The sequence below is a fragment of the Ranitomeya variabilis genome, chromosome 1 (genome assembly GCF_051348905.1).
Source record: "Ranitomeya variabilis isolate aRanVar5 chromosome 1, aRanVar5.hap1, whole genome shotgun sequence".
Classification (NCBI taxonomy): Eukaryota; Metazoa; Chordata; class Amphibia; order Anura; family Dendrobatidae; genus Ranitomeya; species Ranitomeya variabilis.
Window position 1 is genome coordinate 350,735,107 of NC_135232.1, and position 12,895 is coordinate 350,748,001.

The window sequence follows — 12,895 nt, forward strand, 5'->3', positions numbered from 1 at the left end:
TCTCAACTCATGGTTAGTAGTTGGATGAAGCCATATATTGTCAAACTACTGTGTTTTCTTGTTTTAAATCATAATGACAACCTAAAACATCCAAATGACCCTGATCAAAAATTCACATTCTCTGGTGATTTTGGCCTGATAACATGCATAGAAGTTGACAAAAATGTGTTTGAATGGCTACTAAAGGTAACATAAGTCCAATAACTGGGAGAAAAGCCAGGTAAATTTGATAGGATAACCGGAGGTCTAGCAGGAAGAATGGGGGCAAGATATCTTCTGTGGCAGGCCTGGCCGCAATGGAATACCTTTCCCCCGGATCTCCAATGCAAGACAGGCATGTGTTTTTGTAGCCATGGTAGGCCCAGGAGCAGTGCATGACACAAACCTAATAGTGCATAAAGAGGGATCTTCTCTGAGTAAAAAATTCCTACCGAAAGTTCCATAGGCTTAGAAATTAAAAGAATGGCCTCCCATCCCTAGATGATACCACCAAAGGATTCTATAGACTTTGAATGGGAATCTGATACTGCTCGGCAACAGCCTGTTGAATAAAATTTCCTGTGGAACCAGAGTCCAGATAGTCAGATTCAACTAAATGGATCTTGCCACAATAAATGGATACTGGAAGTGTCAGTGGGGGAGAGTAGTAGTGATGACCGAGGTTAGCCTCTCCGACAGACCCTAGGCTATGAAGTTTCCCAGATTTTCAGGGCAGGAGTGGATTAAGTCTTCTGGACCGCTGCAATAGAAGCACCTACCCTTGGCATGACAGACCTCTTAAAGATGCCTGGCTAGCTTCACCCAGTCAATTTGCATGGATTCAGAGGAGGGTGTCGAAGTTAAGACATGATTGGCCTTTGAAAGTTAGGAGCCAAGGGCACAGATCTTCTCTCGTGGGACACCTCCATGGAGCGCTCCTGAAACCTGATGTTGATCCAAGTAGCGAGGGACATCAGGTCGTTCAGGGAGGTGGGAAAATCATGACCAGCCAGTTTGTCATTAGTTCTCCCAGAAAGGCATTCCCAGCAGGCGGCCAGCATTGAATTGTTGTTCCAGGATAGTTTGAAGGGCAGGGTATAAAATCGGATGGCGTACTAGGCCACTGTGAGGTCTCCCTTGTGCAATCTGAGGAGGGAGGTTTCTGCAGAGGAAATGTGGCCAGACTCATCAAAAACCTTGTGGAAGGCCATAAGAAACATCCGGAGATTGGAGGCAAGAGGATCACCTCTCTCCCATAGGGGTCTGGACCACGCCAGAGCTTCGCCAATAAGGTGGGACATGCTCAATGCCACTTTGGCCTGATCTGAGGCAAACTGATGTGCCAAGAGCTCAAAGTGCAAAGTGCATTGATTAATGAATCCACAGTATAGAGTAGGATCACTATCATAACATGGTGGAGGCAACAGATGGGGTCCAGTACCAGGAACATAGCTGGTAGGCTGGTGAGTCACAGCTTGAACAGAGGCAGATGCAGCCGCAGATGTCAGCATGTCCAAGTGGGTGGTCACTGTCCACAGATGGGAGAATATTTTGTTCTGCTGGTCTTTCTGGCAGGAGCCCTCCTGGTACAGGATGGAGATAGAGGAAGATTGAGAGCCAGGGAATTCTATGACCTGAACAACCAGTAACAGGTATAGTGGTGGAACCACTGTGCATGGGCCTAGGAGAGCCTGGAGGGGCGTTGCTAGGCAAACACCTGATTCTTAACTAGAGCCTCTAATGGTGTGGTCATACTTGGCTACTGATGGACACCAGGTGCTACTCTAGGACAGACCTTGAACACACAGTGGAAATGTGCAGGGACACCTAGCTACAAATTGTTTCCTTTGGACCACCTTCCTCTGTTTAATACAAGAAGCTGTAGAAGCTGAAAAATAGAATATACAATAGTTTAATAAAGCCTCAGGCCTTTACTGGCTAAATACTGTAGCTATAATGGGCTTATTTTTTAGTAGTATTATTTGTAACATGTAGTTTTTAAGAAAAACTTTCATTAAAGAAAAAATTTCATTGGTACAAATTGCGCCTTCAGCAGGCCCTGTCTGCCATGGTAATACCTTAGCTGATAGAGGAGATATTGATATAAGCTTGCACATGAGAGCACTGGTAATTGTTCCAGTTAAAGAGAACCTGTTGTAGTGCAGTGGGGTTGGTGCAGTGTGACAGATAGACAGGGATCACAGGAAAGTTCAAAGCAAAGTGTCTTTAATGTCCAAAACTTACAAATGAAAAGCAAATGGTATCCTCCAGATCGCAGCTGGGGCATCAATACAGTCTGCATCAGGATACCGGCTGCCATGGACGACTACACCGCCTTGTCACACAGGGGTGCCAGGTGTCTTTGCTTCACTTTGCTCTGTGTTACTTCACACCAGCTGAACGCTGCAGAGCCAACTGCTCTGCAGTTTGCAAACCAAAGCGACACACACCCAACCCTTTGCTGCAGGGATTTTAAATGGAATCTGTGGCCATGAGCCACTTATAAGACCTGATCTGGAGTGAGCGAACTGCCCCACTACCATCCTATAGTTTGCTCAAAAAATAAAAGCCCTTAATGGGTTTTCCTGAACATTGCCTTGGCCAAATAGCTTGACCAGGTCCACACTTACTTTTATTTTAACTTGTGATTTACAAGCGTCCTGCTGTGAACACAAGGCACTCCACAGGGTCTAATAGGTTGGGATCCTGGGGGATACAGATCGACCCTTGCATTTGATCTCCCTCACTGCCTCACACTGTCAACATGATTTTGTAATGTAAATGTAATGTATCTTTAAATTATGATGTCAGTGATTGACAGCGCCATCTAAATAGTTAAACAACAGCGATTGCAGCTGTTATAGGCAGATGTCGGCTGTAAAAAGCAGCTGGTATCTGTTGAATGTGTGCACTGGCATGGACATACATTATATTTGTGTTAATGGATTAATGGAATAATCTCATGTCATAAAGTCATGGCAAATTGCTAGATATGACAACCTGTTTTTAATCTTTAGTGGTATGAACTATGGTACCTTAACAAAGCTTGAGAATGAAGGAGTCATAGGCATGATTCAGAAATGTAGCTTCTTCATTGTGATTATCCTGATCTGTGTATTACCAGGCACCCAGCTATGCATAGAACTGCAGCAATCCCCATTTAACACGGGTTTTGCTGTTCAAGAAAGATTGTAGGGGCGGCTGAAGCACAATTTAAGGCTACTTTCACATTAGCGTTTGAATCTGCAGCGTTTAATCCGCAAACGTAAGGACACGAAAAACGCATGAAAACGCGTGTAAACGCAGCGTTTTTAAAACGCTTACGGTTACCGCATGCGTCATTAAAACGCAGCGTTTACATGCTTTTGCTTGCGTTTTCTATGCGTTTGAGTTTTTTGTGCGCATGTCGCAAAATTTTACCAGAGAAAAATTCTAGATGCAAGAACCAGCCAATGGGACTACAGAGGGCGTGTATTATGTGAAATCTATATATAGACCCTAGGACAGCTGAAATCTTCAGATTTTGCTCCTGTCTCCTGTGAGAAGATGGATCTTCACATGGATAGCTATTACTTTAAACTAGATCTGAGCATCAAGATTTTTCTGGCATGTGCGTTTGCTTGGGAGCAACACCGAAACCGGGAAAGACAGAGAAGGACAAGGCGTAGGCGGTTTTGGCAACACCCCATTGTAGAACTGCGGGAGAGCCGTGGTACATATCACACCCTGTATGGCGAGCTCAATGAGAACCCAGAAAAATTCCCAGAATATACCAGGATGTCACAATACTCTTTCCGGGATTTGCTTGATCGTGTCCAAGGAGCCATCCGGAGACAGGACACACAGCTCCGTAGAGCCATTCCACCAGCGGAACGTCTCCTGGTTACCTTAAGGTACGTAATAATTCTAAACAAAAGCTAACCAAAATTTTTTGCAGGTCTGATGTTTTTTTGCCTATTTTGTAAATTATTTATTCTTACTACAGATTTCTTGCAACTGGAGAGAGCTTGTCATCCCTTCATTTCCAGTACCGCCTTGGGATTTCCACGCTGTCCGGAATTGTTTTTGAAACCTGCCGGGCTTTATGGACCATTCTCCGTGAGGAATTTATACCCATACCCACGGAGGACATGTGGAAAGAAATTGCTGACAAATTTTGGACTGTTTGTGATTTTCCCAACTGTTTGGGTGCGGTGGATGGGAAGCACATCCGGATTACCAAACCAGCCAGAACGGGATCACAGTTCTTCAACTACAAAAAATATTTTTCAGTAGTTCTTATGGCAATAGCCGATGCGGACTGTCGCTTCATTGCTGTGGACATTGGTGCTTTTGGCCGTGGCAACGATTCACAGACTTTTAAAACCTCTGATATGGGCCGACGTGTTTATGGCAAAAATTTTAATTTCCCACAGCCACGACCACTCCCCTACACTCAAGGCCCACCGCTGCCATTTGTAATGGTTGGGGATGAGGCCTTTCAGATGAGTGAAAATCTCCTGAAGCCCTATTCAAGTCGGGACTTGAACCGCACAAAACGGATCTACAACTACAGACTAACCAGGGCACGCAGAACAGTAGAGTGTGCCTTTGGGATTATGGTGTCCAAATGGCGCATTCTAGCAACTGCAATAAATCTAAAAATGGAGACAGTGGATGAGGTAGTTAAAGCCTGTGTGGTTCTCCACAATTTCATTCTGGCTAAGGAGCGACCCACCATAGAACTTGATGAACCTGTTGCCAACCCTTTGCCTGATTACCGTCATCACCCGCTGCGGTCAACAGTTGAAGTAGGCCACATGCGGGACCAATTTGCAGCGTTTTTTGATTCTGACATTGGACGTGTGCCATGGCAGGACAATATGGTGTAAAATGTACTGCTGGTTTCGGGTCTGCAAATTTATGTTTGGAATGTTAATGTTTTTTCAAATAAAATAATTGTGATTTACTTTCTTCACCATGTCTCCTATCTATTTCCTTAACAAACCACTTTGGGTTTTTGGGCTTAGGTTGTTGACGTGAGTCCTGTCTTGGTTCACCATTAGCTTTTTGCCGCAGACTGTATAGACGATGTCCGTTATTGTCGCAGTATTTGTCCAGTACTTAACATCAGTATTTGTAAGCCTAAACCAGGAGCGGTAGTTAAATTCTTTTAGTGGTGCATATCTGTTTAATGTACTTTTCCTCACATAGTTCCACTCCAGGTTTAGGCTTACAAATAGTGCTGTAAAATACAGAGCGAATACTGACAGTGTGATGGCAGCCTACACCAGAGATCTATAGTCATCAAGTCAGGTGTCTGAACTAATGAATTCATGATGCTATTTGCTCTTGAATTCATTTTTCCTGACACTTGTCCGGGTGAGTATAGATATGCCATGTACATTGTTCCTTCACTTTGTGTGAAATATATGTATATGTACCAATAAGATAAAATGGAGGTAATACAATGCATTTCTAAAATCAGCAGGTCAGGGGTCATAAATAATGTTTCGGATAAGAAAGGACCTGTTGAGTATAGTTGTGCTGTGTATTACCACCATTTTGTCTTCTGTGTGCTACCAAAAGTCACGGAGTAAACAGAAAGAACTGTTTTTGGAGAAAATACAAGTGTTATTTTTGGGGGCAACCTCATATCTCTCAACCAAACACACCAAGCTTCAGTGTTCTGCTAAGTAGGTACTGGAGGTTGGAGGTGGCCCCCAAAAATGTGTTTGACGCATAATTTGTTATTGGCGCATGCTGTGTGGTGACGGTGGCGAAATACACAATTAACCAAACCTTATTGGGGCAAAAAACACAGGTTTATTAAACACACACAAACCAAAAAATTAACTGCGCCTGCTTGGGGTTGAGTGCCGATATTGTGGGGTGTTGAGTAGTGAGGTCTGGCTTACTGTAGCCGACATAGGGGTGGCAGGAGAAGGCGCTATGAAACTACTGGGGTCAGGATATTCAGGGATAGGGCTAGACACATGAGAGGGTTGAGACACACTGGAAGGGTGAGACAAACCAGACATTACAGACACATTGGGAGGTGAGGGGGGAGGGATAGCTATAGTTTTTTGTTTTTTTTTGCCTTTCCCCTTCCTTGTTTTGCGCGGGCACGTTGTCGTGGTGGCAGGGAACGCCAGGGCAGGGTCCGGCAACGGCAGTCTTGTAGTGGTGGTGCCAGAGAACGCCAGGGCAGGGTCCGGCAATGGCAGTCTGGTAGTGGTGGTGCCAGAGAACGCCAGGGCAGGGTCCGGCAATGGCAGTCTGGTAGTGGTGGTGCCAGAGAACGCCAGGGCAGGGTGCGGCAACGGCAGTCTGGTAGTGGTGGTGCCAGAGAACGCCAGGGCAGGGTCCGGCAACGGCAGTCTGGTAGTGGTGGTGCCAGAGAACGCCAGGGCAGGGTCCGGCAACGGCAGTCTGGTAGTGGTGGTGCCAGAGAACGCCAGGGCAGGGTCCGGCAACGGCAGTCTGGTAGTGGTGGTGCCAGAGAACGCCAGGGCAGGGTCCGGCGGCGGCAGCATGCTGGTGGCAGTGGAGGAGGCCCAAGCAGGAGCAGCAGTTGTCATGGTGGTGGCAGTGGGCTGACCCACTGCACTGGGCATGGTGGTGGTGCTATAATACGGTCCGGAAGTGTTTGGAATGGAGGTGGCCGTGCAGTGGTATGCAGCAGATGTCGGCATTGATGTAAAGCGTGACAGTGTGGGCACTGTTGGAAATGTCCCCACTGTCTGCTGAAAATACCGACTCTGCTGCATAGCCTGCACGTAAGCAGCATTGCAGGCCTGCATAACAGTAATCTGGAGCTCAGGACTAAGGTGTTCCGACATGCCCTGTTCTATCTGATTAAAAAAATGATGTGCTGGCCTCTGGAGGTCGGCTTTCACTTGGGCAAGGGCTGTGGTTACCTCCTGGATACATGTGCTCATATGACTAATGGCAGTATCCAGTCGGTCACCCATCGCCTTGAGTCCCTCATGGAAGACCGAGCTCAAGTGCAAAAACTCGGGCATGAGTGACCTGTCCGCGGCCCTCTGCCGCTGCCGGGAGGAGCCCATAAAAAATTGGCTAGAGGCAGAGGACTGGGGAAGGGGAACACCTAATGGACCAGCTTCCTGGTCTCCAGGTTGTGTGGCAGGCCCACTTGCTGCAGCGCTGGAGGATGGCTGGGACGGGTCCGTGGCTGACTGATGAAGGACCGCTCCAGAACCTGGGCCAACAGTGGAGCTCCAAGTGCTGCGGAAAAAAAAAAAAAATATTACAAAACATTTACAAAAAGATAACTGAACAGTTAGATACACATTCAGATAGGGAAAGGTCACACTACTATTTGTAGTGAATTTTACATCAGAATTTGCAAGCCAGGAGTTCAACAGTAGGAATAAAAGTTTCATAAAACAACATGCTATACTTCTGCATGCATCGACCAGTCCTTGGGGATTAAAAAAACTGATGTAAACTATGAAGAGATGATGGAGACAATACAAGCCATATCTCTATACAAGGTATTGGTATGCCAAAACCTGGAGAGGAACTATGTGAGGGAAAGTATTCAAAGAACACGAACCCCACTGCTGCATCTATCAATCAATCAAGGTTTCGGATTACAAATACTGATGGGAAATACGAATTGACGACAGAGGACATACAAGCCTCCTGTATACTCACCAGGACAAGTGTCAGGAAAAATGAATTGAGGAGCCATTGGCATCCTGAATTCATTATTTCTGACACCTAACTTGCTGAGTATAGATCTGTTGTGCAGGCTGCCGTCACACTCTCAGTATTTGATCAGTATTTCAAATCAGTATTGGTATGCCAAAACCTGGAGAGGAACTATGTGAGGGAAAGTATTCAAAGAACACGTACCCCACTGCTGCATCTATCAATCAATCAAGGTTTCGGATTACAAATACTGATGGGAAATAATGACCAGCAACAAATTGCATTATACACCTTTTTTTTTTTCTTTTTTAACCAATATACTTACGTTCTTCGTGCAAGGACTGGTCTCAAAAACGCAAGGATGCGGTGGTACTTGTATTTGCGTATCCTTGCTGCAGAACCACTTGGAAGCCGGCTCTCTTGGCGCAGGTCCTTGTTGAAGCGGTCCTTCATCGATCTCCAACGTGTTTTCACTTTTGACACTGTTGGCAAAACAAAACATAATAGTTAGGACAATGGTCTTTTGACCATGGTCACACAACTGTATGTGCTGTGAAAAAGTAATGACTTTCTCACATCATGCACAGTTGTGTGAGCATGGCCAAGGTATTGACTACATCACACTGCATTGCGATACTTACCAAATGCAGAATGGACCCGAGCCGGGGCATTAGCCCAGCCATCCCACAACGCTGCGGCCACCTCATTCCAAAGCCTCCGGATCGTCACATTGTTGGCTTGCAGTGGATCCCAGGTGTCCCACAATGCGACTCGCTCGTGAACCAGGGAGATGAGGTGTTCATTCTCAATTAGGTCCTCATCCTCCTCTGGAACCTAACAACAAAAAGTACATTAATATAGGAGGCGTTCACATACGGAAGACAGAAAACAGAATCAGAGGAATGGCATGAATATTGAAGTAAAAAAAAACACTGGTGCTGAAGCAAAAGGGAAAGAAAGAGAGAAGTAGAAAGAAATGAAGATTCAAGAATTATAAAGTGAGGATACAATACACATTCAGCCAGCTATACTTACACGATGCCGCCGTGTTGCCCGGCCGTGACTACGCTGCTCCTGCCCAGTCTCCTGCCCAGTGTCTTCCGCTGTAGAAGAAGTGGTCTGAAAAAGGGAAAATATACATTGTCATATGTGTAGATGTGACAGTGAATACAATCTGAGGAGGTGAATACTCACTTCGCTGACATGTTCCCCTTGTGCAGGCCCAGGCGTTTCCTCATCAGAAGAAGAAGACATTCTGATGTGTGCAGAAAGAAAGGAATGACAGAAATTAGGGCACATAGACACAGATTATAGAAAAGAAATGCATTGGATAGGATATACTCACATAGTTCTGAGGCTTGTTTGCTGATCCAAGGGGCTGTGGGGCGTCTCGTCTGCAAGGCAGTCTGCTGACTAGTGACCTGCAAATGTCCACTACCTCCCTTTATCACCTTGTATGTGGGGGGTGGCTTATCAGTGTCTAGACATGTTTTTCTCAATTGAGACGCATGCGTCGGTAAACGCAAGCAAACGCATGTACTGAAAAACGCATGCGTTTACATAGACTACAATGCGTTTTTTGGGCGCAAACCTTGCGCAATCAGCCGCATACGTTTCCAGGCGGCAAATTGACGCCTCTAAAAATTACTACATGTTGCATTTCCGCGCCAAGACGCAGACGGCTAGACGACGCATGCGTCGTCAAACGCGGCAAAACGCGAACATAGAAAAACGCATGCGTCGTTAATGTTAAAGATAGGAATACACAACGCATGCAGATATTTGCGGAAGAAACGCTGCGGACACAACCGCAAATGTGAAAGCGGCCTAAGCGCTGCAGTTTCTGGGACTGAAATGTATCTTTAACCATTACTGGGCTGCCCATAGACTTTAACCCTTTGAAGACATGCCCCGTACATGTACTGCACATGTCCTGTCACTTTCTTTGATGTGGGCTCCAGCCCTGAGCCCACATCTTTCCCTGCACATGTTAGCTAATTTGAACAGCAGAAATATTCCTTCTAACAGCCGTGGGGGAAATCGCGATCCACCCACATTTGTTAATCTGCTAAATGCAGCTGTCAATCTCTGACAGTGGCATTTAATGAAGCACGTCACTAATCCCGCCTGTTGGCGCCCGTGTCACATAACTGAGGGCCGCCGATGGGTTGGCATGACAACCCGGTGTCTGCAGCAGACCCCTGTGCTTGTCATTGCCAGATTGCTATGAGCACCACCCAGCGGTGGGCACTCATAGCAAGTGAGCATTTCTGCTACATAGAGCATAGAGCTCTGTGCAGCACAAGCAATCAGATGATCACAGCTTCTAGTCTCCCATGGAGAATATTGAAGCAAGTGTAAAGTTAAAAAAAGTTTTAAAAAATCTAAAAAAATATGAACTTTCAAATCACCCACCATTCACCCCATTCAAAATAATACAATAAAAAATACACATGTTTGGTATCTCCACGTTCAGAATTGCCTGATCAAGCTATAAAAAGAATTAAACCATTCAGCAAACAGCGTAGCGAGAAAAAGTCAAAATGCCAGAATTACATTTTATGGGTCGCAGCAACTTTGCATTAAAATGCAATAACAGGAGAGCAAAAGATCGTATCTGCACCAATATAGTATCAATAAACACGTCAGCTCGGCATGCAAAAAATAAGCCCTCATTCAGCCCCAGATCACAAAAAATGGAGACCGTAGAAATACAAAGAAGAGGGACTGACAGCACTCACTCAGTGGGGCGCACGTTCCGTTTCCAGGGAACCCTCCCAGATGTCCAAACAGTCTCAGATAGATGAACAGCGCTCCAGTCAGGTGTAATCATCAAAAATGGAAAATTTATTGAGCCATGGTACAGCAACGTTTCGACCAAAAATTTGGTCTTTTTCAAGCATACAACTACTCACAACATGCTGGTTTATATGGTGTGGATACCACGCAGGGCACCAATCACCATCCAGCCATCAATTATACAAAAGACAGCACAAATTGTATATACACAGAATACAATACATACATATAATTAAAAGATGATTTCCCATATAGGTAATATAAATGTATAAACATATACACAAAAGAATAATTTATTTAGCTACTGGTCCGCAAATAGAACAAAAGCATTTCCGTTGTCATGGTAATGTTCCTCCAATGTCCATACACTTAATACGATCCATGAAGCCAATAGTGTATCGCCAAAAGCGGCGCCAGAAAACACAGGTAGCCAATGGGGTCACTCATATGAAGCATGCTGTCTCAATAGCCAATGGGACGCTATGTTAAATAGTACTTCCATACCTTCCTCATATAGATGTGTCCGTCCCCGGAGTCTGTAACCGGGTCAAGGTTCAGCAGGCACTGCAAAGGGAGAGCGCAAGCGCACGATCAGCCGGGCACACCCCCATCACATGACCGCGATGCGAGCGTGTCCAGCGTCGCAGCGGAAGCCACTCCCACCACACAGCGCCCGCACAGCCCAGACCACAGCAGTAACCCAGGCAACATCAACAAAAGCTATGGCATCAAACCACATGTTGTGCAGATAACGCAACATGCAGGTGCCCACATATCATCCGTCCGACGAGCCCCCACCGCACAAGTGCGAGGTGGACAATTCAGGCAGAGACACGCGGACAACCCCCTGGTGCGGATCTGCGCAACCGTGACCAAGTGGCAACCTAATAATTAGAGGAGAAAAAATTGGCATAGGAAAAACACAAATTAGCACAAATTAACACAGGAAAAAACCATGTGGAACCATTAACAAATCTAAGAGTAATATATTAAATGCAGATAAATTCATAGCAGACCACATAACATGTCCTAGGACCTAGACATGAGGCAGTCGGAAGACAATATACCAGAGGCCACCATACAATGTCCATGTATTCTATATTGCGTAGAAGACAAAATCTTACAGGCAATTTCCAAAGGGCTCCAATGGTCTGTCCACCGACTGTCGCATCCATTACCTATAAGGGAAAATAAAATGAACAATACAAAAAGTGCATAATTAAAAACAAGAATACCGATGTAGACACTGCATCAATTCAGAAGGGCACAATTATTCCTTGGGGACACAAACTTGCAAATTAAAGTCTAAATTTAGACCCCTGGGTTGTAAAGACCCCAATTCATAAATCCATCGCATCTCCTTCTTTTTTAGCAAAGTTAATCTATCACCCCCTCTTCTCGAAGCAGGAACACTATCTATTACTCTGAAGCGTAACTGATTGACCGAGTGTTTGTTGTCCAAAAAATGTTTGGGAATCGGCAGATCAATAAGGCCCGTTCTAATGGTGCTCATGCTTGCTGATACGGGCCTTCACCTCCATTGTGGTCTCACCCACGTACACCAAACCACATGGGCAAACGATCATGCAGACCACAAAACTGGAGGTGCAGGTATACCGTCCCTTTAGGAAGATCTTTTTTCCGGTATGCGGATGATAGAAAAATTCTCCTTTCAGTAAATTGTTACAACAGGCGCAGCCCAGGCATGGGAAATTCCCATTCCGGGGCGCACTCAAGGTCTGTTGAATCGAGACTTTCGATGTCCCAATGTCCGATTTAATCAATCTATCACCCAAATTTCGTCCCCTTCGATATGACATCAGGGGTAAACAACCAAAAGCTGGAACAGACGGTAAACCCTGTTGTAAACATGACCAGTGTTTTTTTAAAATCCTATCAACCCGATAGCTAGCTGAATTGTAAGTCGAGACAAATGGGATCCGCCCACATGAGCGTTTTGGTGAGGTTTTCTCACGTATGGAATCCCGTGATACAGATAAAGCTCTCTCATTAAACCTCCTCAATTCCTTCTTGGGATAACCCCTAGCCGCAAACTTACAACACATCTCACCCAGGCGCCGTTCAACTATACTCTCGTCGGACACTATCCTACGTACCCTCAATAACTGGCTCCAAGGCAAAGAATTTACCATTCTCCGTGGATGATTGCTGATGATTGAAGTTCTGTTGCACTCCCCTCCCACACCACAAAGATGTCATCTATATAGCGCCACCAGGCTCTGACGTGGCGCCAGAGGCTGGAATTGTACACGTACCTGTCCTCGAATACCGCCATGTAGATGTTGGCATAAGTGGGTGCCACATTGGACCCAACAGAACTTGATCAATTACATGAGTACCTTAATGGGATTTACCCAGAGCTACAGTTCACTTTAACGCAGTCAATAACCCAGATACAATTCCAATATACCCTCGCATATAAGGAAGCAGACAGATTAAG

The 12,895-nt window shown here is 45.5% G+C and overlaps 2 protein-coding genes across 2 annotated transcripts in view; both read right to left on the reverse strand.

Annotated features, from left to right (window-relative positions):
• LOC143818487 (contactin-associated protein-like 4) overlaps positions 1–12,895 on the reverse strand; it is a 696,988-nt gene that overhangs the window by 299,155 nt on the left and 384,938 nt on the right. The gene's annotated exons all lie outside the window — the stretch shown is intronic.
• Positions 1,095–8,137, reverse strand: LOC143793672 (uncharacterized). Its single transcript, XM_077280719.1, has 3 exons — positions 7,961–8,137; positions 6,213–7,206; positions 1,095–1,613 (listed from the first exon to the last, which is right to left on the reverse strand). Exons 1-3 carry the CDS (start codon positions 8,086–8,088, stop codon positions 1,095–1,097), a joined length of 1,641 nt encoding a protein of 546 aa, XP_077136834.1. The 5' UTR covers positions 8,089–8,137.

Excerpts from the sequence above, each read along its gene's own strand:
- LOC143793672 (XM_077280719.1), bottom strand. The coding sequence starts at position 8,088 with ATGAAGGACCGCTTCAACAAGGACCTGCGCCAAGAGAGCCGGCTTCCA. Across the intron at positions 7,207-7,960 it reads CCAGTCCTTGCACGAAGAAC|CACTTGGAGCTCCACTGTTG; the intron begins GTAAGTATATTG and ends TTTTTTCCGCAG. Across the intron at positions 1,614-6,212 it reads CATTGCCGGACCCTGCCCTG|GTCATAGAATTCCCTGGCTC; the intron begins GCGTTCTCTGGC and ends CTGGTTGTTCAG.